Source organism: Tasmannia lanceolata, unplaced genomic scaffold, assembly GCF_043159265.1.
Source record: "Tasmannia lanceolata isolate RefF3 unplaced genomic scaffold, GAP_Taslan_0.1 ptg000019l, whole genome shotgun sequence".
Taxonomy (NCBI): Eukaryota; Viridiplantae; Streptophyta; class Magnoliopsida; order Canellales; family Winteraceae; genus Tasmannia; species Tasmannia lanceolata.
The window spans coordinates 4899052-4926442 of record NW_027518696.1 but is presented as its reverse complement, the minus strand read 5'-3'; the positions used below and the strand labels follow the sequence as shown (position 1 = coordinate 4926442).

The 27391-nt window shown below is 36.6% G+C and overlaps 1 protein-coding gene across 1 annotated transcript; it reads right to left on the bottom strand.

The window, feature by feature from the left end:
- Positions 1-104: 104 nt before the first annotated feature.
- LOC143852701 (uncharacterized) lies at positions 105-26265 on the bottom strand. The gene is made up of 9 exons (XM_077362251.1): positions 25807-26265; positions 22728-22789; positions 18117-18171; positions 14337-14435; positions 12213-12299; positions 12002-12118; positions 7360-7452; positions 1705-1735; positions 105-490 (listed from the first exon to the last, which is right to left on the bottom strand). The coding sequence occupies exons 1-9, from the start codon at positions 25900-25902 to the stop codon at positions 306-308; spliced, it is 825 nt and encodes a 274-aa protein (XP_077218366.1). The 5' UTR covers positions 25903-26265; the 3' UTR covers positions 105-305.
- Between the last annotated feature and the right edge of the window lie 1126 nt (positions 26266-27391).

The window sequence follows — 27391 nt, the reverse complement described above, 5'->3', positions numbered from 1 at the left end:
CCTGATTATTATGAAACTTTAATCTATGAAGCCAAAAAAAAAAAAAAAAAGAAGCATGCAGTAAGCCTGTGATTAAGGATTTCATAACCATTGTACCAAATCAATCCAAAGAATAAAAAAATGGTTGATAAAATGCAAGAACCAGAATACTTGTTGCCAATATTATCGAGATTAAGATACACGGTAACAAGATATCACATTTTAAAGCACATCTTTACACAAAAAAATCAGGTATTCCCTCTAAAATAAAAAGCTTCTGGGTATATCAGTGGTGTGAGGAAAAGAATTTACATGGAAGGGGAGATTTACTTTTCTTGATTGTCATCAGAGTGTTCAATCTTGATTATGAGGGGCTGGCGGAGATCTGTAGGCGGCTCAGATATGACAGGTAACTGAGGTGAGGGAAAGAGGCTCTCTATCTCTGTGTTTTCAGCCAATGCCTTGTTCAAAGCATTCCTTGCGACTCTTGTAACACATACCATAAGAACCACTGCATAAAATAAAATGGGAAGAACAATAAACCCACTGTTACACTGAATATTTCTATACTTAATTGAAAACAGTTTGTTTGTGGATATACTAATTTTATTTTCTATTCTAGATTTGTATTTGTGTGTAATTTGCACAATGCAAGGCATTTGAGTGCGTCATCAGAAATTTAAGAAATGTTTGGTCATTAGGAATTTTCAAATGGGTAGATCAGTCAATTGGGTTAGTTTAAAATTTTAACTCTCAAATTTGCCGGGGGGTCTAGTTATTTGAACATGGATTAACTTGGTCTAGTAGATGGAAACTACGGTAGGTTCTCCCAACACTGCTCGTCTCTTTGTAGTCAAGTCTTTCAATGTTTGAGTAGTCCTTTGGACATGGATTGAGTTGGTCTAGTAAATGGAAATTATGGTGGGTACTTCCAACACGTCTCCTCTTTTGTAATCAAGTCTTTCAATGTAGAATTGAATATTGAGTATTTTTTTCTTTCTCTTGAAAAGTTCAAACAATAATCAGTTGTAAGATATATTAAATGTGACAGTAAACTTCTGTATTTCACTCCTAATGCAGTTTCCCACTATGGGAAAACTTTAAGGTCATGAGTTCACTCCCAGCTTACCAAATAAGAAAGAATGAGATATAAAAACCAGAAAAGGTTTCTTCTCAAAAATCTCATGGCAGGCGATGTTCGTATTGGAGTAATATTGAAGCCTGGCCTTTAGTTCTGGTCATCTAAATGGGAGTTTGGTTGATTTTTATGTGGATATATGTTATTGAAGAGTCAATCTTGGGCAAAGGATTGGCATTAATGGTAGATATAGTCACTACCAAAAGTTCAATCAAATTAGCTGTTGACAATTTTTGAGAAATTATATAAATAGCAATATTCAATAATCATAAGATAGGTCTCTTTTTGAAACTTTGAATTTTTTTTTATACAATCTTTTGTGGTAATGTTTTTATCTAAGGAGTGAAACAAAGCTTCATTATCAGTTTTTGCACATTTTCATTTGGAGTTTGGTCAGTTTAATAATTCTTCAGGTAAAGTCAAGTTGTTGAGAGGTTGATCTAGGATCAGTAGGATGAGACATGTTCCATGTCATCAACTTTCTTGAAAGTCAAATCAAGTGCTGGGTTCAGTAATTAAACTCAGCAAAATACCACATAAGCAAATAGGGAAAAGAAATAAGTAATTGTACAGTAATCCACACTTACCAGATACCAAAAGACCCAATATAATAAGTGCCTGCATCCATGATAAAAAGTGTCAAGAGTAAAACATGATAAAGAGCCAATAATTTGGATTTGTCGTACCAAATTCACGGTGATTTGTGTTATCTCCAGATTTGATTGAAGTATTGTTTTTCATATGCTTTCTACTTCTAGAGAAAAATTACCAAGAAAAGAAAATAAAACAATAGAGTATGAGATGCCTTCGCTGGAGAGGAAGTATATGCATCAGTTACAGCCTTACAGGGTGACATCATGCATTGCAAAGATGGCAATATCATGCAGTGGGTTCGCCAGTACACAAAGCCCTTCAACATTTTTCTTTTGAAAATTTACAGAGCCCTTCAACTCTCCAAGTAACAACCAAGATATGTCGAAGCGACATCCCAACATAGAATTTTATACTGCCCCTCTGGCAAGCTATGTAAATTAGACGCGGACACGTGCCATTGAACGAAATGGTAACCCCTATCTCATATGCTTGCACACCCATACAGTTAAATTGGCAATATCGAAAGATACTTTATGAAAGAAATAGTAGTCAACTTAGGTACTAAGCTAAAAAAAACTATCCCATTCCAAAAAAAAAGCCAAGCTAAAAAACTAATCGGAAAATCTGAAATACATGAAACCAAATAAGTAATATCTGAAAACAAGAAAGAACACTGAGATTTTGTCAAGACTCTAGTAGCTGTGACAGCCTGATGTATTCAGCATTACAGTTTCTTAGGAATGGAGTGTTACAAAGGCAGGGAAAAGCTTCAGAATTCTCTAAATAATGTTATTGGAAGATTATGGCGGCAAAAAGAACATCTGAGAATTAATACAGAGATGACAAATAGTTGTTGTGCATACTCTACAACATAGAGGAAAGATAATGAAAATGGACTGTTATCAGGCGAGAAGGGCCAGAAAAAAAAAGAGCATGCTCATGAATTAGTACATTTATGTACAGTGGTTGTGCAATTGAAATTTCTTTCCTATTAGAAGTTCTAATATGATATTTTATCTGTGGTGAATTCGATGAAAAGAATGATTATTGATGGTTCCGGTGGATGGAAGAACGTAATGAGGATGGTCTTTCAGAAACTATAAGCTGAAAGGAGACCCATGAACAGAAGGGAATTGCATATGTGCAATACACGGATATATGAACTTCAATACTAGGACTGAATGAAGTGCTTGCCAGAACTTCAAGGGAGCACATAACTTTGAAGAATCACAACATGCTGGTGAATTGAGGAGAGACATGGTTATTGGAAGGAGGAGGAATATTATCCAACCCAGGGAACTAAGATATTTGCAAGCCTCAGAATTGACTTATAAAGGATGCTCTCTTAGAAGTCCTACTTTCAGTGGCATTTTGCAGCAGAGGAGCTGGCTGAAGGAAGTAGACGCTAGGGTATTCTGAAGAGCAGAACCAAACAGTTACTGATGGAAGGAAAGGCAGTGAGGTTTGGCATCAACATTCTTTGTGAAATAATAAAATGACATAAAGGGCATCGCCGTACTTTGATCTGAGTAGGAGGCTATAAAGGTAAGGTCTTAAAGAATGTGGGAGTCAGTAGGCCAAAAATGAGAAGCACAATTGCCCTGGAATCTAGCCATGCTCAGAGGGGCAAGAACCTTAGGGTTATGTTTGTTATGGAATCACTTCGCCCAAATGGAAAGAATCATTGTTGAATGCTCATGGATTGTTGCCCCCACAGGTGGAAGCATCTATGGAGGAAGGAGCAAGCTTCGAATGTGCAATAGCCCAGGTGCTGAGCTGACAAGGATAGAGCATTTCTTCAAATCCTCATTGAGTATGACAGTTAAAGATTAGTGGTATTCGATTGAACTTAGAAATGAAAATGTACAAAGAACAAGACAGTATGCTTGGCTGACCAACCAAAGGAAAAAAGACACTCATGGCCATTGAATTAGCTGTAGAACCCAAACAGTGGCTAAGTAGTAATTACAGGAAGCATGGGTGACAGCGCCAAGCTTTTGAGAGAGAGAGAGAGAGAGAGAGAAGAAGAAGAAGAAGAAGAAGATGGGGGAGGGGGAGGGGGGGGGGGTGTCAGCTAGCCACATTGGTTCCATCTACCCCCTGTAGCTTACTGGCATGTGCCAGAGGAGTGAAGGCAGCATGGCATCCATAAGTACATGGTCGGCATGTGTAGAGCATAATTGGACCTGCCTTTTAAATGTAGTATTTAGACCTCAATTGCCAAGCTCAATGGTCCAAGGCTTTGTCCCTCAACCTGGAGGTCGAGGTTCAATCCCAACTTACCAAAAAAAAAAAAAATGTAATACCTAGACCTCTGATTGTTCATATTTGAATTCTAGGTCCAATGATATTTAAAGAAGTAACATATCCAACCCGTTACTGGCCCATGGCCTATCTAGACAAAGACCATTGTCAAACATGATGATCTCTAACATATAGTCTCTGAGCGTGAATTTTGAACTTACTAGCCATTGGTTACGAAATGCCTACTGCAATAAAATTCACTGGCATGCACTACAATTGGGTTTCAATGGTTCAATGTCTTCAGGCACTGATCGTGAAATCCAACTAGTCCTGTTAGTATTACTTTATGTACTTTGGCTGGTTCATTAAGCTCATTGCCGAAAGCCTTTCACAGAAATTACAATAGAGTTAAAGTAGGCAGTTGCATTTACATCCATAAGCCAACTGAATGGCTGATGATTTAACTAATATAAAAGTCAACCCCTGAACTCATGTATCATGTAGTTCCTGCATTGTTAACCGATGCATTGGTACTCCCCATTAAGATTAGGAATAGGTGTAATCGGACCTGCTTTTTGCATATCTATCATTGTTTCAGTACCATATTAACTTCTTTGGGCAGCTATTGAATCAAGAAATAGGTGTACCATATTCATATCATTCTTTGGGGTTTCAATTGAATTGAGTAACAGGTGTGTTTGTACATCTTTTGGACATGACCTAACACCCAACCTTTACCATATAGCATATTCATGGAATATGATTCACTTTCAAGATGCTTTGATGGTGAAATGGTAGACAAGTGAGGCCCAAAATATCATGCTAAAGAGCATGGCCCTCTTCAAGGCATAATATAGAGAATACTCATACAAAGAAAAAAAAAACCGGACAGGTGAGGCTCTTTGGCTTAAAGTCACAGGTATGCTCCCCAGTGACGAGAGTTCGAATCCCCCTGTAGTAAACACGATGCGCGTGGTTTACGGGTGATTGCGCGCATCCATAGGGATTAGTCCCATCCTAAAATGGGGTTGGGATACCCTATTTCATAAAAAAATGAGCATTCTCAAAACCAGATCTCAGACAAAATTGGTATTGATATACTGTGCATCAGTTGATACACAAGTATTTCAGAGACCACCATGACCCAAGTCCAGGTTAGCTGGAATGGTAATAGGTTTAATGGCAAATGAAGAAATGAAGAAATCTTCTTATCTAATCAATGAGTCTCAACTAGTTTATTAGTTGTTGTTTTTTTTTTTTGGTATGTAATAGCTGTTTATTAGTTGTAGACATTTGACAATATTCTCCATCTAATGAATGAGAATTCTTAACTAGTTTATTAGTTGTAAACAAGCACATAAGATGTGTCTCAGTTTTTCAGTACTCAAGAGCTAGAGCATAAGATGATAAAATACACTGTTATAAATTATAATTGAGGATGATAATGTAAAGATGGACAGTTTTTCAGTACTCAAGAGCTAGAGCATAAGATGATAAAATCCACTGTTATAATTGAGGATGATAATGTAAAGATGGAGAATATATGAATTCATTGCGTACAGGCTCTTCTTAAAAAGATGTCATTAAGACTAATAATTACTTTTCCCATTAGGAATTGTATGGAAACTTAGGGCGCGTTTGGCAACCATTCTATTAATTCTCATTTTAGAATCAAGAATGAGAACGCATTTTTTTGTATGCTTTAGTCAACAGAATTGTGTTCGGCAAACTAACGTCCAAGAATGGCCTTTTTGTTTTTTTGAGCAGAATGATGTTCGTTTGTGACAAAAAACGAAAGTATTTCCAGTTTATAACAGATATACGGATGACTGGGGGTGAAGTTAATCAACTGTTGTTCATGTCTGCTGTTTATCTCAACTTCTATGGTTGATGTGTTAAATTGAAGTGGGTCCAATATTCTGTCTATTTGTTTATCTCAGCTTCAATGGTTGATATGTTGAATTAAAGTGGATCCAATATTCCTTCTGGTGTTTATCTCAACTTCTATGGCTGATCTGTTGAATTGAAGTGGGTCCAATATTCAAAGTAGCATAACCTGAAAAGGAAGAGAACAAATAGGCCCATTACAGAGCCTTCTCTAGAATGAAGATCTTGGTAAAAAAATTAAAAGAAAGCTGAAAGTAATGTATTTAAATTACGGGACCCAAAAACAAAAATCTATTGTATTACAGATGAACCGAAATTAGATAAAAAGGTTAAGAACAGAATCTTCTGCTTACTTTTGTGGTGTAGACATTGAAGACGGTTGTGATAGAGTGAAGATGAGAGGAGAATTGAGATGGGTTCTCTGATCTTGTAATAAGATTAAATGGAAGGTACATGCATTCAAAGAGTAAAGAAATGAAAATCAGCTGCAAACTGGATCATGTTGGGTAGTTGGTAATAGTGTTCCTTCAATGAAACGTCCCTGAAAAAAATTTCCTATGGTAGCATTCGTCTGGAAATACATGTTTAGTTATCTGTTCTTGTCCTTCCGCTTGCTCTCACATTCACCCAGCAATGTGAAAAGAAGGAGATGAGATGGCTGAGCGGAGGGAGAAATCCAGAAAAACAAAAGGTGATGTTTTAGGGTTTCGGGACAGTGACGGCAACTACTTGCGGATAAATCCGGAAAAAAAAATGAAAGGATGCCATTTTAGGGTTTTCCCATGGAGAGAGAGAGAGATGGCCAACAGCAAGAGGCAGAGGCAAGACAGTACGGCAGCTTCCCAGTCGAGTCGATTCAGTTGGAGGGGGCTTCGGCTGGTCGTTGAGTTGAAGGAGGAAGACGAAGAGAAATGAGGAGACTTGTTATGGGGGGCTTCAGCGAGTGGGTCGTTAGAGGACTTTCACGGTAAACTCATTCAACCAAATTGCAGAAGCGATAAATAGTGGCTCCATAAAATTTGGCTTTAGAATGGCCAGATCCGATTAAAATGGGCCACCTAATTTGATAACGAACGACATTTTAGCGATTTTTCGATTTTGCCATTCTCCGCACCCTAAAAATGGGATGAAGGATGGTTGCCGAACGCGCCCTTAGTTACGCGTTGTGTATGCATGTATATATTATGTATATATAAATCTTTCGTTTAAAAATCATTTGGAAAAAAAGAAGAAAACAACTCTACAAGGAATAACTTTTTGCAGACACAGTTGAGGAACCAAAATCTACATTCATTTTGGTTGAAAAAGAGATTGGGTGAATTTGGAAGCTGGAAATGTAAGATTAAAGGATCCTAGAAAGGGACGACTAGCAATTAATAAACTTCAAAACTACCATTAAAAAGATAGACTTAATGACTAGATATTGGGTGTCATCATATTGAACATTGACATAATCTAATCACTGAACAAGAATATGCGTAATTAGATTTACGAGAAAAGCAGGCAAAATGGCTTACCCAACGGGTTTTTGAAACCTCATTCCATCCATGTGTGACATCAGAAAGATCTTTTAAAGTTGTTCCAACATATACTAGTGCGAAGGTTATTGGCTGTAATGAAAAGCCAACCAGCTAAGTCAGCATGTGGTCAGAGGCAGATCAATTAATAATTGCCAAGAGATCCACTAATATCCATGGGCAGATAGTTTATCTGTATATTATTGCAACATATTAACAATAAAGCACTATAAATCCTCTATGAAGCTCAAGAATCTGCAATAAGCCACATTAAAAGTGTGGAAGAAAGAAAAACATATAGATTATCTCATCCTAAATCAATTCATAGATTACAGATCAGGAAATTATGGATAAATATATAGGTTCCAAATTCAATCTTTTTAGTAGGCAAGTCAGGATCAAATCCTTGACATCAACATTGTGAAACTTAAGTTCTAACCAGTGTTTAAAAACTTGAACTCCTGCCAGAACTTGGACAAGGTAAAAGAAGTAAAATTGGTGAGTCGATAATAGATGCGATCAACTTTTCATTAGCTAGGGCAATTCAAAGAAGTTTTTTATTTACTCAAGGGAAATCTCGGGCTTGGGTGAGAACTCAGCAAAGACAATACTGGGTCCACTTGGGTGATTCGATGATCATCCCGAGAAGTTTTTAAATAGCAGTCCTAACCATGGTTTTAAATTTCGGCATTTCGGTCGGGAGCAAAACCTAAATTTGCCGAAATTTCGGAATTTCGGTCTGAATTTTCGGAATTTCAGTCTGAAATTTCAGAATTTCGGATGAAATTTCGAGAAAATGTATATATATATATATATATATATATATATATATATATATATAAAGATTACAAAATTTCGGCCCAAATTTCGGAATATTTCGAAATTAATTAAATAATATTTTTTAACTATTACCAAATTTCGGATTTCGGTGGGGTCCGAAATCAGTACCGAAACCGAAATTTAAAACCTTGGTCCTAACCACTATGTAAGGACAACAAGAATTAGTTCATTAGTTGAACATTTTACCTTAGAAGCAGGAACCGCCTCTCGGGATGCCGCTCCCACCTCGGAACCTCGATTCGGCGCTCCTTAGGAAGAAGCTTCCAGGGAGCGCGATCCCAGAGAGACAGAAACCGCTCTAATGACGCTTCCTGCTTCTATTACTCTAAGTCCCACGATTCCCACCATCACCAACTTCCTTATATCAAACTCCTCCAACTCTTCAAAGTACTTCATTGGAGCAAGCACAAATGCTTGTACATCTTCAGAAGGCACGAGGAACGAGTGCACACAAATGAAGATGGTGAAGATGATTAGAAATTAGCTTTTAGATGTACTTAAATTTAGAAAGATACATATGAAAATGGTTAGAAACTATTATTTTTAATGTACTTGAATTTTGAAAGATATATACAGAAAATATTACATGCACGCTCTCACGACGCTCCCAAACTTAGACTCTTTTAGACCCCACGCTTCCCCGCACCCGCTCCAGCACCCGCTTCGTGCTTCTAAGCATTTTACACAAGCGCAATTTAGATAACTGAAAACTAAATTTAGCATAAATTTCTCAAAAGAAAAAAAAAAGGAAATATAAGAACTGCTGAGAGTTAGAATAGTTAGGTAGTATTTACATAACATGCTTTATGTATATCTTATTATTTATCATGTCTAATTAATTAAGTATTCCATTAGGGCCCATAAAGTATTTCACGCAGGTTGTGGTATTGGAATTCAACCCTAATAACTTGGGTGGTCTTCTCCAAGAGTTTCTTCTTAATTTTTACTTCAAAATCACATAAGATCCATCATTGCCTTTGTCTGATTTCACTGCTTTCTTCTTGAAACCCTGGATTTATCTTCTTTTTTTTGTTTTTTTGAATGGCAACCCTGGATTTATCTTCACTTCTCCTTTCCCTTGAATATTGTGTTGAGCAGACCCTAGGGTTATCTCCTTTTCTTGTGTGAATGTAAAACCCATGGGATTCTCTATGTTCCTTGTGCCATATATGTGTACCAGTTGATTTATTCCTCTTCAGTGATAAATTGAGGAAGATGTTCAGCGAAGTAGTTTTCGTGAAGAATGATCTGCGGTGCTGCCTTCGGTGAAGTGTGGTCCTCTTGCGCGTTAGCTGATGTGCCTTCACATGAGGACTGCTGACCTGCACGCGGACTTATGAGATTGTTTTGCCGCCTTGTGAAGATAGAATGGTATATGGATTGTTGGGCCTTCATGTGGCTATTGTGCCTTTATCTGAAGACTGCTATCCCTCCAAACTTATAACGGGTGGAAGTTTACCAGATTAAAAGATCATCTAGCAGGGGTTACTATCTAGCAGGTGTTCAGGGCAAAGTAATAAAATTTGTCTTTTTGTTAAATTTGGTTGGTATAACGGTTACTTATGTTTTTTTAATATTTTTAATTTTTAACTACTTTAAAAAAATTTCATATGCAGCATTTTTTTTTCAAAATAAAACACCAAAGCGGCATCGAATGAAACAAAATCAACAACTATGAAAACTATCATTTAAATATGAAATATTATGAAAAATAGAAAACACAAAAAAGAAAGGAGAAGACAACAAAATCAGCACTTAAACCAAAATCTCTTCAAACCTTGTCGCAGACATGCATAGCAAATGAATCATGCATGATTTTGAAGTATTACAGCTAATATTAAAGCAAAGAACAACACATGACCTTAATTTTCGAAAAACAAATTGATCATAATAATATATTGTAAAAGGTAATGGTTCTAAATGTTGGCCAAAACCAACATGAAACAGCCGACATGTTTCATCATCCATTCCCACCGAAACTAAATCCTTCAGTCGACATGCATAAATTCCGGTAATGTTTTGGTCATGTCGACCAAAATGCTACCACTTTAGCATGTAAATTACGGAACTTCGCTCGACATGTCACTTTTGGCCTAATTAGTAATTACATACAGAAAAGCTTAGGATTTCATACATTTGCTTGGTAAATGCTTTTTTTTTTTTTTTTTTTTTTGCTTCTTTCTTCAATTATGGTGCAAATGCATCGACTAATTGTTGATTTGATGCATTTGCACATGGATTAGTGCACATATTTGCATTTTACATGGGCATGTGATTTTGATATTGGGAAAAAAAGAATATTTTCAAATAAAAACTAATCACATGCATATTAGCTTTTAATTTTATTATATGTGAGTTCTGGAATTTTAAATTTTAATTATGTTATTTATTTTTGTTAGAAAATACTTTAAAATAGAGAAAACTACATTTTAAAGTTTTTTCATTGTTTTTATTTTCTAATTTTTTACATGCGAGTAATTCTTACTGATCAACATACTAATAGAGTCAGAATTTTTTTCATTTCTAAAATTAATTATTTTATTTATTTTTCTTAGAAAAAATTTTAAGTTTCCATAATTATATTGTGCTCCGCCATCATATTGTACTTTATTTACGAGACTAATGAATGGAGTGGCTTATTTTCTACATTTTGTGTTTATTTGAAGTATGTGTGTGTGTTGTATACATTTCCAATTTAGAATGAACATTACTCCTCTAGACATGCGTAACAATGCATGTCATTAAGTGTGTGGTCTTGTTAAACCATTATGGATGCATACCCAAACCGATATTTAAAACCTTGTATAAGGGAGAAGAGAAGACTTGAAGATGAGTAGGGCCATCTCTTTCTCCGTATCCTATTTCTGTTTGTCTTTAGAGAGTTTTTTTTTTTAATTAGATTTTAAGTTGCTTTTCATACAATGGGCATACTAATAATTGCATTTATGCCGAAGGACAACTTAGCATTTCCAGTTAGTGACTTGATAGTATGTGTAATCAATTAACAAAATCCAAGGGCAAAATTTTGACTTCCTTTTTATGCAATTACAACATTAATCTTCTCTATCTTATTTTACCACATCCCAACATTCCAAACTTAAAGGTTTGGCTCAGTTTAATTGAGAAGCTTGAAATTTGTTCACCTTCATACAAGATTTGTTGATGAGTCAATCTTTTGGTGAACCCACAATGGTTTCCAACTTTCCTTATAAAAGAAATTGTAAAAAATGAATTTCTAGACCATCTAGTACAAAGGTGAAGAAACACAAGTCATTGTAAAATTTAAACTCTGAGACCAAGCATGTTACAAAGGTGTTTCTTTACATGATACTGTAATTACTTCTGATCCACCTAGAATGATAGAAACACAAAACAACCAAGCCGTGATAATTGATGCAGACAAAATGTAAGGACTACTAAAAGGGCCTTATAGCAAATTCTCTACTAGATTTAGCAAGCATTCGTTACCTAGAAGTCAAAATTCGTAGAACCTTAACATTTTATTTTTATTTTAATTTTGAAATGGAGCCTCAACATTTTTTACAAATGGAAACAATGTAAAAGAACAAAGAGTACACATGGATGTGAAGATACCATGCTTTTCAATTTGAATGTTAATTAATCAAATATGTTGCAAAGAAACATTGAGATCTCAGTAAATTTTATCAAAGGCATAATATGTTCCTATTCAATAGTAACAAACAACGGCTAATATAAGACATGCTAATTTTAAAAAATTATGTGATTACATGAGTAATTAGCATGTCCAACAAGTAATCAAATAACCAAGTTGAAAATATACCATCATTCCGAGCCAGGAAGCCGCCATGTATTCTCCAATGCCAACAGGAGTCACAGACAGGAGGTAATTCAACATGTTAAATGGAAGTAAAGGAACAAACCGAAGCAGTAACACAATCTGTGGAACGAGAAAAAACGAGCAGCATATTACTCAAGGATTTAAATATCTTGCAGTAGATAATTGAGTAATTTGAGATATTAGGTATCCAAACCTTAAAGCCAGATCTCTGAATTGCAATAGCAACTGCTTGAAACTGTGGATAATCTTTCAACTTAGAAATAACATATGACCTCCCAATCTGCACCACCGTAACAAAGTAAGGTTATCTGCGAATTTGTAAATGATGCCATACAGAATCTTTTAATTATCACCAAGAATATTCGAAGTAATAAACCTGATTTTCTGTTGTCCACAAAGGTGATTCACACTACTAAAAGAGGCCTTTTGGAATATGAATGCATTACTAGCCAATGATGGGAAAAGAAGCAAATAGAAAAACAATAGCAATAATAGTACTAACAATAGTGACAAGAATAATAAGGACAAGAAACACACATGCGGAAAAAAAAGTGCATAAAAAATTTAGCATTGCTGATTGAGAAGATATGTTTCGAGATGAATAAGTTGTTGTCAGCCGTTTCCAAGCTTTCTTTCACATATGTCAATAGAGAAGAAAATGCAAGGGAAGATTCCCTCACCAATTTTGGTGTTGATTACTCCGAAATCAAGGTGTGACATGAGATGCCTATTTTGTAATTTTGGTTCTTTTTCTTTATTTCTTTTGTGCTATGGCTTTGGCCTTGGTTGCATCTTTCTTTGTGTTTTGCAAAATGTTACTTGGTCAGAAAAAAAAAAGGCTTGCACTTAGCAGTAAAGAGTAACCTGAACTCCAAACTTATTGGCAAGGTAGAATATGATATAAAATACGATGGTTCTAGGCCCAGAAATCAAGCACCAAAACAGGACGAGGTGACTGAAAGTAGAAGACCCCTGGCAACACCAGAATCATTATACCAACCAAGTACTCAAGTAAATGATAGTTTCAGAAACTAGTTTGGCAAACTGCACTGTAATCTGTCAGTCAGTCACCCATTTATAGGTTTTTTCTCTTGTTTTAAAAGGTCACCCATTTATAGGTTAAGCTACTTCTGTTATGGAACACAATAATATCTGCTTAAGATATTTCCCTGTGATCATACGACAAGTTCTTTGTGTGGGATACACATAGCCTTTCTTCAAAATGTTTGAGCCATCTACAGGAAGAACCAGTATGCCTCAGCTGAACTAGCAAAGAATTACGGGCTGGATATGTATCAACTGACTTTCCCGCTGTTTAATTCCTAAAGGCTACGAGATTAAATAATAACATTCAAGTCAATGTATGTACCACTAGAATAACATTTGACAACATTCAACGCCAATGAAAAAAACAAAACAAAAGAAAAGGAACATTCCTGGTTTATAATTTCAAATCCTTAGTTTTAAGCTACAGTATTTGCATTCATTTCTCACATTTAGGAGTTAAACTTGAAATCCCAAGAACAGAACTGCCGATGGTGAACCTTGGACTGCCCATGTCATGCCCAAGTTTGTACATTTCTATTAACAACCTCGAAAAGATGATCAATTTCACACCCACGCCCAAGGAATCAAAGCCAAACAGCCGAAGAGAATATATCCAAAGAAACAGCCAAATGAGAGCCACCCAACATTACCTATACTTGTGAGCTATTAGTTTACATGGAAGGTTTTCATTTATGTGTTTCATAGGTTCCAAAGCAAGCCTTTTTAGCTCATTTTGAATAGAAAACCCCACATCAAGGCCTAGAGAAAACTTTCAGGCTCCAGTTTTGATCAAAAGAATAGCATCTGAATAGATATATAAATAAATAAATGAGGTAATCCTCTTTTAAAAAATGAGGTAATCAGGCGAGCAATTACACATGTTAAGGAGACAAAGGTTAGGATAAATAATCAGAAAATAGGGTGCATAGTCAAAGATTCACAACCAGATAGATAAGCTTGGAATACACATACATGACAGAGATTGAAAACATTAGCCAGAGAAAAGAAAACTTATCCAACAACAATTACGAGTATGAAACTATGAGAATATATAAAAAATATGTGGTAGGCAGTCACATGAAGTGGCCCTTACTGTCCATATGTTCACAACAAAAACATTTATCCTTGCTTTTGGAAAGTGAAAATTTCCAAGATGCAGGAAAACTGATTGGTAGACATCCCAAATGCTTATGCCAGAAAGAGGAGGGTGGTGTTCTTTTGTAACCAAATCTAGAATTATTTTTAAACATCCAAAGACATAGAAACTTACTGTTCTACCAAGAAGGAATGCAGCTGTCGCACCAATAGTAGCACCGATAGAATCAGCAACGAAGCCTATGGGCAACCCAAATAGATAACCACCTCCAAGCTGGAATATTCACAACAGATACTACTTAAATTACCACTAACCAAATAGAAAATGGATGCGAACAAAATAAGTTTAACTTCACTCAAATTATCAGTGACCAGAAAATCCGCTGTTAATACATGAATGGAGTAGCATACAAGAATTATAAAGCGGTGCATGGGAGACAAAAAATAAATAGTATCAGAAACTAATAACTACCTCATGAATATACAACTTGCAATTACATGAAATAATAAGTTGATAGAAAGAATGGCACTTGAAATCAATGAGATCTTGTATACATCCATGTTACTTGAAATATTAAGTTGCAAGAAAGAATGGCACTTGAAATCAATGGGATCTTATATACATACTAGTTTTTAGAGCGGTTAATGAATTATTATAATGTTCTTAGTAGTAGGCCCTGTCATCATTTTATAGGTACGAAATGGTAGATACTGAAAAAGAAACAAGAACTAGATTCAGAATAAATGGTGAAATGGGAGGAACGATAAGCAAACAGTCCAGCAAGCCAGATGAAATCTCTAACACCGGAAAGGAAACATCGGGGTAGACAAACTTTGTCCAGAACATGGTTGGCTTCCCTCTAAATATCGGAAACACACACACAAATAAATGAATGAAGAGGAAGGTAACCACCAAATAAATAAAAAGGAGGGAGGAACCACCAAGGAAAACGTCGAAATAGGATTTCTGTCTTTTTCTTTTGTGAACTTCCCAGTTATTTTAATCTCAATGACTATGAACTCTTAATTATGACAGAGAAGTCCTCATTTATGAAGGCCCAATATTTTCGCTGAACAATAAGGTTTCAGATTCATCCTCCTAGAATGTCACTGACCCAGTGTCAGCTGACTGTGTTATAACAATTCACTTTCTTAGACTACTCCATCGTTAAGTTGTACTATCAGTCCACTAAACCCTGTCAATCATTATCTTCGATCTTAATTCTTTAAAAGTAAATGAAACCTTCTAGAAGCCATTCCTATCGACTGTTAGGACTTTTCTACAAGCTATTTCCCAAAAACACCACTTATTACCTGCAAAAGTCCATTACGGTCCCCTTTAAAAATAAAAAATAAAAAATAAAAAAAAAATAAAAAAAAACTTTTGAATGGTACAGTCCCCTTTAAAATTCTGCAGCAGTTTTGTTTCACATAGCTAGACCTTCACCAATACCATAATTACTACAGATTTGATTCCAGAACTTTAACGTAGTGTGTTCAGTCGGCCCTCCAACATGAAATTGGTGTCAGAGCTACATGAATAGGGATCTTTCTATACCTGTCAATGCTGTCATACATCAACTTGATATCAGAGCTGTTTAATTAGTGATTCCTTGGCATTAATCATACATCAATATTGCACCTACCGTGACAACATTCATTGGGGAGCGGTAGAAGATCAAGGTGATGGTGAACCAGAAGCCCTAAAAGCAAGAGATTCGCTATTGAGAGTATCTTCCAAGAATGAAGATTTAGAATACATCACGAAAATAGGGTTTGAACTTGGATAACCCACGTTACTATCTTAGGATGGAAAGTAGAGTTGGTGGAATGGAAATTACAGGAAAAACTTGAGTCAAAAAACAGAACTGAAATCAAGAACGCAAACCTTGGGACTTGGGCATATGTCCAGAATGAAAGCATCAATTACATAGAAAGCTTCTCTTCAGTTACACATAATAAATATAAAGAGTCAGCAGCAATTTAATGGTAAATATAAGGCTAGAATGCTACTTTCTTTCCTTATTTTTCTCCACTCCATAATAAACAAACATTCTTCTCTAACTTGCGGAACAACCGTTTTGAGGATTGGGGTCATAAATATAACAAACGATAGGTTAACATATCAAGAGGTTGCAGACATAGCATAACCAAAGTGATGCCATTTGTCAAAACTAAACAAAGATGTTTTATCATTTTACTCAATTTTTCAGCACTGCATCTAATCCTGTCTCCTGCACTTCAGAAGTGGGTAGGTCCTAAATATTTCCAAATAGGGAGGGCCCATGACACATCATGCAGAGCCAAAATGCATTCTAGATACACTCGTCGACTTGGAAGTACGAGGAAATTTGATCAACTTTCTTTAAAGTGTTATGGTACTCATGCGTATTTTTTTCAGATATGTTTCAATAAAAAAAGATAAGTTTTGTGTACAACAGTCTCCACAAAGCTTCTGTATGTGCATTTTTTTAAAGGTAATAAAATTTTATAAAGAAACAACCTCAGAATTACATCCATGGGGACGAGTCATCCCACCATGCAATTACAAGACCCTTGTCAATCCCTTACATGCACACATGCTACCTGGACTCCAAACCTCCCAGCTCAAACAGCAGCCAAATGCAACAAAATAAAAAGAAAATTCCGAATTACGACCTCGGAAGAGAACACCAAGAATGCTTTAATTCTGGCCCTGCACTTACTGGACAGCACCCAGCTGAAGCTAATACAAACAATAGCATCCCAAGATTCATGATGATCTCCCGTTTGCCATTCCATTTAATGTTACTTGTACTCCCAACTTGACCACCCCCTCTTTTGCGAGGTAAGTTGGCAAATTCATCTCCTGTATTTAGGCCGTTGTATCAGACAGCTCATGTATGCATCCATGAAACATTGTCCAACACAGTTTTCATCGTTTCAGCTAATATTGAGATGGATCGGACAATTTATCTTGGATCAAGCAATCGACATTTTTTACTTTACTAAATAATGCATATCAGCAATTTGCAACACTTACAGGTAGACAAATATTATATGTTTCATACCTTTTTTAAAAATATTTGCTTAGTAGACAATTTACCCAGTCAAGTAAGAAACAGGCAATCGACACTTTGCTACATGTGAAGTCAATTAATATCTGTCATAGATCTTATTGACTTTGGGTTTACTATGATTTATTATAATTTTTTCCTTTTCACTTGATTCTTTTGGACTTTATTCTAGACCTTTGGAGGTGTCTGGTGTCACTTTGTACTCTGTGTGTGTGTGTGTATGTTTTGTGTGTGTGTGTGTGTGTGCGCGCGCGCGCGAGGGGGTGTTATCAGCACATCTTTGATTTGAGGTGTCTGATACACTTCCAATACCAGAAAAAGAAAATTAAGGCATCCCAAGGCCCATTACTTCGACAATTTGAGCTAGTTCAGTAGAACTTGTGCTAGGTTGATACTCAGGCTCAGGCTATTACCACGTCAACAAATCTGAGCAGCCTAGATTAAGTCAGCAAGACCTCCACAAATATAATGGCTCAACCATGTAACCAAATTACCTTAGGGAAAAGAACAGAGCATCAGAACTGGAAGTGGAGGCCTTTAAGTCACAGAAACAAATAAATTTATGAAGCGGTATGATTCATTTAATTTATTGCATGGCTTTGCAATAAATTTCATGGATGACAAATGTGTGCAGGAAGGCAACAGATTTGAGATTCAAAATCATGGGACATCTGAGAGATAGAATACAAAAACTAGTCTTACACAAAAAGGACAAAAGCGGCATAACCCGGGCTGCAGTAAGCAACAGTAAGTAGAACACTCAAGATTCTAAATAAATTCACCAACCAAAAGCAATAATAGATTAGAAACATATACGATTTCATTATCTTTCACAATATTCATTAATTCATGGTCTGTTACAGACAAATATGAATCAGGACAAAGAATCCCATGCTTACAGTAAGAATTGAAGCCGGAACTGCCAGAACTGTTAAAGGAATGTAACCAATAGCCCTGCAAGAATTACAATTAAAATTAGCAAAAGTGCGCAGAAGGCGTCATATTCCAATTCTCAAAGAAGAAAGAACTGAATTAGCATATGCATGTGAATGTTCTAACTGAATGTTTAATATCCTACAACCAATGCCCAAAACTCATTGGGTCAACCATTGACTCATCGCAGTGTAGATGGTTTTGTCCATAACCGAAAGCTTCTTAGTTGGTGGAAAGCTTGCCTCGGAAACTAAATTCTTCTTGCTCCCCAAATTTAGTGGAAGTGCGCTTCCTACACGTTTTCTATTTAGGGGATTTTTTTTCTCAAAACAGTGTTCTCCCTTTCTGACAATGTTGGAGTTTATGCGAAAAAATAGTGTATTTAAAACTTAAATAATTCATCTAAAGTTTCAAATATAATTTATTTGGATTTTTTTAAAATACTTAGACATTAAATCCACATGAAAAAAAAAACAAGAAAAACTATATATCCTTAAAACCTGTAATTCTAATCAGCTCGAAAGGAATATTAAGGAATTATTTTTCCTTAGAGCTTTTCGCTTCCTAACCTTGTTTCCCGCATCACTTCTCGCACTCGCTTCCCACTTTGGAAACACGATCCCTACCACATCAATCAGAAACTTGCTTGACTCACCCGAATCAATAAGAAACTCATTAGATCGATCACTCACTCAAGCTAACCACGACCAGGTGGAGGGATAGTCAGTAACATGTGTAGTAAAAGAAATTTATGTAAAAAGAATTAAGAAAAGTAGAGAGAAGGAAAACCTGTGATTTGCCCGACACTTTGAATTTATTGCAGACAAACATGTTGTGTCGTGTCCGACACGACACCCATGTCCACACGTGTCGACACTCCTTTAGACACTTTTAAATGTACTGCTAGAAGTGTCGGTAACTTTATATGTATGTACGTGTATGAGTGTGCCACTATGTGTCGAAACTCGGCACATGAATCTGTGCCCACAAGTCATGATTTATATTTTAGTTGTGTCCCCGTTTCTAAATTTTGAGAGTTTGCCGTGTCCGACACTCCGTGTCCGTGTCCACAAATCAAGAAAAACATATGGAGTATGCCGGCATGTCCTCTCACTAGGAGCTAAGGAAAAACTATTTATTTGATATGAGACGGCAATGAAAGACATGGTTGAAGGATTTCTTCGTTTTTTTTTTTAAAAAAAATTGGTTGAAGGATATTATTTACATTTCAAAGGCGTGACCTTTACCCTATCACACCTCGAGGTCAATCATTGTGGAAACAAACCAAAAGAAGAAGAAGAGCCCCGCAAGATATCACAACACAGTGATACTTTCTCTAACACCTCTCCCTCCATCGCTCTCCCATCTCGCTCGACTAAGAGGGTTTGAGCTTCACCAGAGAATACCAAGGTCGTGTCCAGACCTCCACTAATTCTGAAGCAAATCTATCCTAGTCTTGCCCAGTATTACACAACCAAATATCCTTGTCTGTCTACACTCCCCCGAAATCACCGCCGCGACTGCATCTCGCTTGACAATGCTGAGGAATCCATACTATTGCACCTAGATACTTGAGTAGTCCCAAGTAGTGCTTAAAAACCGCGGATGTGACGCGGAATGCGGCCAAGAAAAATCCTTGTCAACTCGGCATGAACGCGGACAAGAACGCGGTTGACGCGGTGATAACTCGGGAGTCAAAGGAGTTTTTATTGACTATGTAGGGCAAAATGCAGAATGCGACCAAGGTAAAAGGGAGTCGACTCGGGCGAGTTCCTAGTCAGGCCAACGAGTTTTAAACACTAATTCCAAGGTATCATGTCCAACATGATACAATACCAAAATTCGTGGCAGATACTTCATGGATACTTTTTTTGGTCTTTTTTTTTTTTTTTGAATGGCAGCAAGTTGATACAATACCAAAATTCGTGGCAGATACTTCATGGATACTTTTTTTGGTCTTTTTTTTTTTTTTTGAATGGCAGCAAGTTTCAATAAAAACGAAAGAAGACCGACTGACGTCCTAGCCTCCTAGGCACCAACCTGGTTGCTCATGGAAATAGTGGCTATGATCCAATGGAAGTCCTATTAACCGGGCTGGTTAGGACATTGGTGTGCTAACATTGATGAATTGATGTTAATGGAAGGAGAGATAATTTAGGAATAAAAAGAGGGAGGGGAGGGGGAGCCTAATCCCAAGCAAGATAAGCTGAGGGATACCAGTCCCCATCAAATATACAACCTCCAATGCCAAATTAGGATAGGCTAGGCCATTAGACCACAGTTTAAGAAGCAAAGTTATTCTAGGTTTAGTGAACAACACTGCTTAAGTTCATGCTGACCTTATAGGTCATTTCTTGACCATCTTAGCTTTCAAATTTCCTAAAATTACTAAGCTCACGCACATATTTCTAGGTACAAATTTGGCCATGTAAGTTAAGAAGGCTTCACCTCTATCTCTGAGGTTTACATATTGTTGTGTTAGGCATTAGTAATCCCAAATGCTTGTTCACTGGGGCAAATTTTAATTTAAGGGAAAATTACACTTACACCCCTCAACTTTCTGACATTTTTAAGATGTACCCCTCTAGATTCAAAGTCATCAACAACACCCCCTGACTTTTCTACCCATCTAAATATAACTGATGGGCATTTCCGTCCACTCTGTCACGTTAAAAAGTCCCATAGGAAAGCCATGGGGTGTCGTTGATGACTTTGAAAGTAGAGGGGTCTAACTTAAAAGTGTCAGAGAGTTGAGGGGGTGTAAGTGTAATTTCCCATAATTATTTGAATAGTAAAAGTATATACAAATTGCTATTTACATATAATCAGCCAGGTCCAGCTGCTGATATCTTAATTATAACTGTCAGCAGGCAAGCTCCCAAGATCATCGTTTAGATGGTCAGGAGTGGGGGAAGACTCAAAATGACCCAGGAGATTTTATCCTTTCAGCCAGAAGAGAAGAGGGAAAGATAGGACTAGCTGAGTATCTTGGATCTATGTCGGATTGGTCCATGTATCATATAAATCAAGTGAATCTTTTCCTGATGGGTACAACTGTAACAAAAGGGATTCTTTTTGTACCCCCAATACATCTTGCATGCATGTAGTATCATAAAATGCAAAACTATGTCCAGTCCAATCCAATGTAAATCGATCTCAATTGATCCCTCGTTACTGCCCATAGGAGAAGTAATAGGTAGGGATGACAGGATTTGAACCTGTGACATTTTGTAACCAAAACAAACGTGCTACCAAGCTGCGCTACATCCCTTTCAATTGTTGTACAGTCTCATTGTAGGGAATCCTTGTCTTGTTTTCCACATCGTTATTTCCTATATCTAGAGACAATTTCTCTTGCCATTTCTTCTTTTTGATTTCATATAATAAAAGAATTATATTTATATGAAACCTAACGTATAAAAAAATGAATATTTATCGGTAATGCTCAGTAAGAAGGGGTCATCTTTTTCTGTTTTAGGGACAAGTAGATCTCATCCACCGGATTATTGTACATATTCATTTTCATTTTAAGCTTAATAAAATAGAATGAAAGTTGCGACTTTTTCTTCTTGTATTTATTTCTTTTTTTCAAATGAGTGTCAAATTGAACCATACTACAAGAAAAATTATGAAATACCCTTGACATCTACTAAAAGTGCAAAAAGACAAATTTGTGAATGTTTAACTTGGCTGCTGCTTCAACATGTGAGAAGCGACAATTTGATTTATCTACAGCCATAATCCTCGAATCAGTCTTAGGCCCTGTTTATTTCAGATATGACAACCGATTGTCAGCCTTAAACCTATTATTGGACTCAAATTTAAATGTAATTTTGAGTCCAATAATAGGTTTAGGGCCGACAATCGGTTGTCATAATCTGAAACGAACAGGGCCTTAGGAATGTGGGAATAAATTAATCACAAGAAATAAATTCTTCTCTTAAAATTCAATCAGTCCAGTTACATCCAAGACATTTTACTTCCATCCAAAGTAAATGCCATATTTTAGCTTCCTTGAGAAAAAACAAGAATAGACATTGTAGTGCTAAAAGTGGTGTCTAAAATTCCAACTTACAATCAACAAAAAAAATGCATTCAATCATTCAACAAAATAAGAACAAAATAAGAAGAAAAAAACCCTTGTTTCAACAGAATTGTCTATTCCCCAGCAAATACTGGAGCATAATTTGGTTTACAAGAACTCACTGAAAAGAAACGGGCAAAAAAGTGCACGAGATGCCAAGTGCACATCATCATAAACTCGGCAATATCAATGATATGATATGGTTAATCCAATCCTGAACTAATTAGTAATTACAACCATATGCAATATGTGGTGAAGAGGAACCGTCAACATGAAACTACACAGCATGCAAAAACCTGCAAACCTGGAGAGGAGGATATTGATTGCTAGCTGAAAATGAAAAGATATCCCATACCAAAAATAAATTAAAAAAAAGAAAAGAAAAGAAGTCAACAGCAAGCGAGCACTGGATATACGCAAGAAATAAATTAAAAAGTTGCTGCAACAAACCATTGAAGCCTAAGAATTAAAAAGCATAGCATTTGCCACTTACAACACAAGAGGGCCCCATGGCCCAAGGCTTTGCTGAATCCAAAGCAAAAAGTCCTTCAGAATCTGCGCAAGTATTTCAATTTAGTACAGTAGAATATGGACAAGAAAATGAGTAGGTCTATGACATTCAAAGCTGAGTAGGAATCTATGAGTTATTTCTACAATTCGGCTCTGCTTTTCTAAACATACTAAAATTTCCAGCACATCTCAGCATAAAAGTCACTTCTTAATTCAAATAACCAATCACTTAAAGCTACTGCAGCAATATGGTTCCCCATGTTACTGCAGTAACCAACATTATACAAATCAAAACTTTCACAGAGAGAGAGAGAGAGAAGGAATCTAACTACTATATATAAAGGCGGAATCGTGGGTTAAGTTCTTCCACCCTTTGCCAAAAATCCCATCTATATCCCAGCTGTATTATGCCTATTCTATTGAATAATAAGTTATGATATTAACTACTTTCTTTAGGGTAAAATAGTAATCTACATACGAAAAGTACCAACACGGGTACCTGCTATGACAATTACGAAAAAAAAATATAAAGAAGAGGTAAAGACATATGACAATGACAAAACAACTACTTTATATTACTCATGCAGGACACTTGCAAAACATTGACGGATTCCAGGTACCTCAAGAGGAACAACAATTATGGAAACCTCTATTGATTGGAGGGCTAGGATCAGCCTATATCGATTGGAGGGCTAGGATAATATTAAATAATATTAATAATTATTTAATATTATCCTAAAATTTCAGCCGAAATTTCTGTCAAATTCTATACGAGAAAAATAGTCATTCATTGATTTACTCGGATTTTAGGCGAAATCCGCGAAATCCATAAAAATCAATTTAAAAGATACTTTAACTCGGTCAAAATTTCAGTAATTTTGGCCGAAATTTCAAGATAATATTAAATAGGGGATAAAATCCATATTTTTTTGGGATATTCCTTAAATTTCAGAACGGGATTTCGGGGGGAAATGAAATTTCGATTGAAATTTTGAAAATTCGGTTAAATTTCGAAACAAAATTTCAAGGCAAAACGAAATTTCATTAGAAATTTCATACCATTTCGGGTTGACCGGATTAGATTTCGGTCGAAATTTCAAACCATGCTTAAGAGCAAGATTTTAAATTTCAATTTAAGTTTCGATCGTCTTGGAAATGTGGATGTTTCGGTTTCAGATGAAAATTTCGGTAAAAGGTAAAGTAATACTGTTTTCCCTATTATATGAATAGATCCTAGGTAGTTGTTCCTTTTAATCAACTCCAATATTAGATTGCCCTTCATTTTACACTATTTGAACTGATATTTGGGACCCACGTGCAACGCACGTGCATTTTCCTAGTCTCTTATAATTCAACAAGCAGGTTAAGAGTGCAAATAAAAAATTAGAAAAAATAAACATCAATCTAGAAGATATCATGGAGGAAACTCCCAACTAATCCAAGAGAAAGATAAAGAGAGAAACCAAAAACTAGAAAAAAGGAAAAGCTGCTGAAGAAAAATAGTAATAATGGGAAAACATGGGGATATAAATTGTTGCTGGAGAAAAAATAAGAAATAAATCTGCACTTGGTTTCAAATAGTTGCTGGATAAAAAGATTAAAGAAATCATAACAGCCCAAAACTAGCATCAAGAAGACTGGAAAGAATTCAGATCGCCAGCATGCTTGCTTGCAGAGTGGAGCATTTCCCCATCAGATATTTGGGTCTTCCTTTGTACGGTGGGAGGCATAAAAAGGGGTTTTGAAAGTGGCGGTGAAGATTTGAAGAGGATAGATCTCATCCTTGGAGGAAGGTGATAGAGGGGATAAGTACAGGGTATGTTTTGGTGGTTTGACAGACGGCTATGGGAATCACGGCTGTGGAAATCAGGGTGTCATAGTCTAGAGAGACATTATGAATATTCGTCAGAAGGATGCGATATAAGGTTTGCAAAGGTGATGAAGTGCGGTTCTAGTTGGACACATGGTGCAACGAGTTTTTTTTTTTTTTTTTTTTTTTTTGAAAAAAATGGTGCAATGAGTTGCCTTTGAAATACTCATTGTTGGACCTTTTTCCAGTGACGAAGCAGAAGGAGATCACGTTAAAGAGTCTTTCAATCACAACGACAGGGTGGACCGGAAGGTTGAGTTATGTAAGAATCTCCTTGATGGAGAGATGCAGAAGGTGGTTTCATTAATGGATATTGTTGACTCGACATTCATTAAGAGGGAAGGGAAGGATAAGAGAATACGGATTTGGAATCGTGACAGGGTATTTTCAGTCCATTCTTTCTATGAACCTCTCGTGCAAGCTGCGCCTTCCTAGTCCATGCTTTCTATCAGCCTCTCATGTAAGGGGCACCTTCCTCGCCAGCTCACAGGTTTTGAAGGACTCCTACTCTCCTCAAAGTTTGTGTGTTTGCTTGGAGTACTTTCTTAAACAAGATTTTGACAATGGGTTAGTCATTTGCAAAGTCACATTGTTATCATCATTTACCACTGCGTGATGTGTCTCGAGAGGGAGATGGATCATTTGCAAAGTCCCACATCTTGCTTCTCTTCTCCACCCCATCAACCCACATCCTATCTTTTCACCAACCCATCATCCAAAATCCCATAATTCCAGTGACCCAATTCACCACTCCAGACCCTAAAATCCCAACCCTCATCGACAGAAACCCACAAAGATAGACATTGAAAGCGAATTAAAAATACTAAAGAGGACAAATAGAAAAGGAGGGGGAAAAAAATTAGCATTCTAATTAAAAGACTAACAAAGGTTATCTAAATAGCAATTGTCCTATTGATCCCTCAATTAAAAACCCAGACAATTAAACAGAAAAGAAAACTCCAACAACCCAAGAATCCAAATCCCCAAAATCCAACAACCCACCAAAAAAAAAAATTTAAAAGGGCATCAAAATCCAGCAGCATCATTTAATTGTTCTTGGGAAGATGAATTTATACATGTTTTGATTAAAAATAATCATAAAAACATGTGTAAAAGTCTCAAAACATGGGTAAATTCAATTTAAAAAAGGCACCATTATCAAACAAAACCTAAAATGGAATTGAAATCAGACCTTTTCGATAGGGAGAGTAATACAAGCAGTAGTAATGGCAGCCAAGAGGAGGAGGAGAAGAGAGATCCTGAAGAAAGAACCCAAAGAGAAAGCCATTGAAAGTCTCCTACGCCAAGGTCTACACTCCTCCTCGTCCTCCTCCGCAATCGCCTGCTTCCACGACGATCGCGCTCTTAACCCTAGATTTGCCAGATTTTGACCCCCCCAATTTTACCTCCCCACACCCCCCGTTACTACTACCTCACCAAACAATTTCCCTGATCCTCCTTCTTTTCTTCACAAGAATCAGCCAAAAGATCCCCACACAAAACTATAGATCACGAGTTTTCTCGTTTTCACTTTCCCTTCCGTGTTAAGAAACCCTATCTCCTTTCATCATTCGATTGCGAGAAATTGCCTGGATTGATGGATGCACGAAAGTTTCGTGCACACGTAACGTAATATGAAGACAAGCGTGTGAGACTAGGTGTGAATTTTGTGAATTTGGGAAGGGTTTTGAGGTTATCTGGTTCTTTTTGTGAATATTGGCACTACTATGTTTTAATAATTGCACAAGATCAGCTTGTCTTTTCTATTTAAGGAGACCGAGAGTACCACCGAGCAGGGGACCTAACAAATGGTTTATTGCCACAACCTCACAAATGATGTAATCCAACCCTTAAGTTTAGGGAAATAATCAAAAGTAGAATTTTGTTGGACACATGGCACATTTTCATTGTGGCTCTGTTCACTTGTTTTCCCGGGAAAGGAAAAGAAAAGGTTTCCCGGGATTCTGACGTGGCATTAGGAAAAGAAATTCAGGGAAACTGTGTAGGAAAAGATTTCCCGCGCCTGTTCACGTGCGCAGGATCTATGTAGGAAAATGTTTCCCGAGAAACTGCTTGCCCACCTTTTATCACTAGTTTTCCCGGGAAAGCAAATCCGACCAAAATAATGGGATTTGGTTTCTCACACTAGTGAGAAAAGAGACATTTCCACGTCATTTTTTGCAATTCCATGTCATTATTTAACATATTCCACCCAGGCTTGTTATTTTCTCAGGAAAGCAAGTGAACACCAGAATTATGTCTTGTCAAGAAAAAAGGAGTCTGTTTTCAGGAATTTGCTTTCCCGGGAACGCAAGTGAACAGAGCAAAGGTCTTTGAATAATAAAAGACGGGATGAGTTAGTGCAACTATCAAAATATAGTCTGCTGAAATCATTTCCTTCTAATCATTTTAGTGACCCACAAGACTGTAGAGTAAAGTCTACCATTGATCTTATGGTGGCCCACAAGATCAATATCCCCACAGTCATCAACCCAAGATGTCACGTGTACATATTCGGGTGGATGAGGACAAAATAAAATGACTAGGCAGACAATACTGTTGGGATCAATAGTGGTGATTAATCAGGGGCCCACACGAATCAAGACCATTGATCTTGTAGAACATCACCAGGTGACCCACATGATCTTGGTCCCATATGTGAGTTAGAGAATTGCAAAAATCAACCGTTTAGCTTTTGTTGGTTGAAAAGAAAATGAATCAAGGACCTAGAATCATTTGATCAAGGTGTTCTCAGCAGCATTCCAATTACATAGATG

Coding starts and splice junctions, on each gene's coding strand:
- LOC143852701 (XM_077362251.1), bottom strand. CDS start 25,902: ATGGCTTTCTCTTTGGGTTCTTTCTTCAGGATCTCTCTTCTCCTCCTC. Junction 7,453..12,001: donor CTTCCTGGCTCGGAATGATG/GTATATTTTCAA, acceptor TTTTCATTACAG/CCAATAACCTTCGCACTAGT. Junction 491..1,704: donor ATTGGGTCTTTTGGTATCTG/GTAAGTGTGGAT, acceptor TATTTTATGCAG/TGGTTCTTATGGTATGTGTT.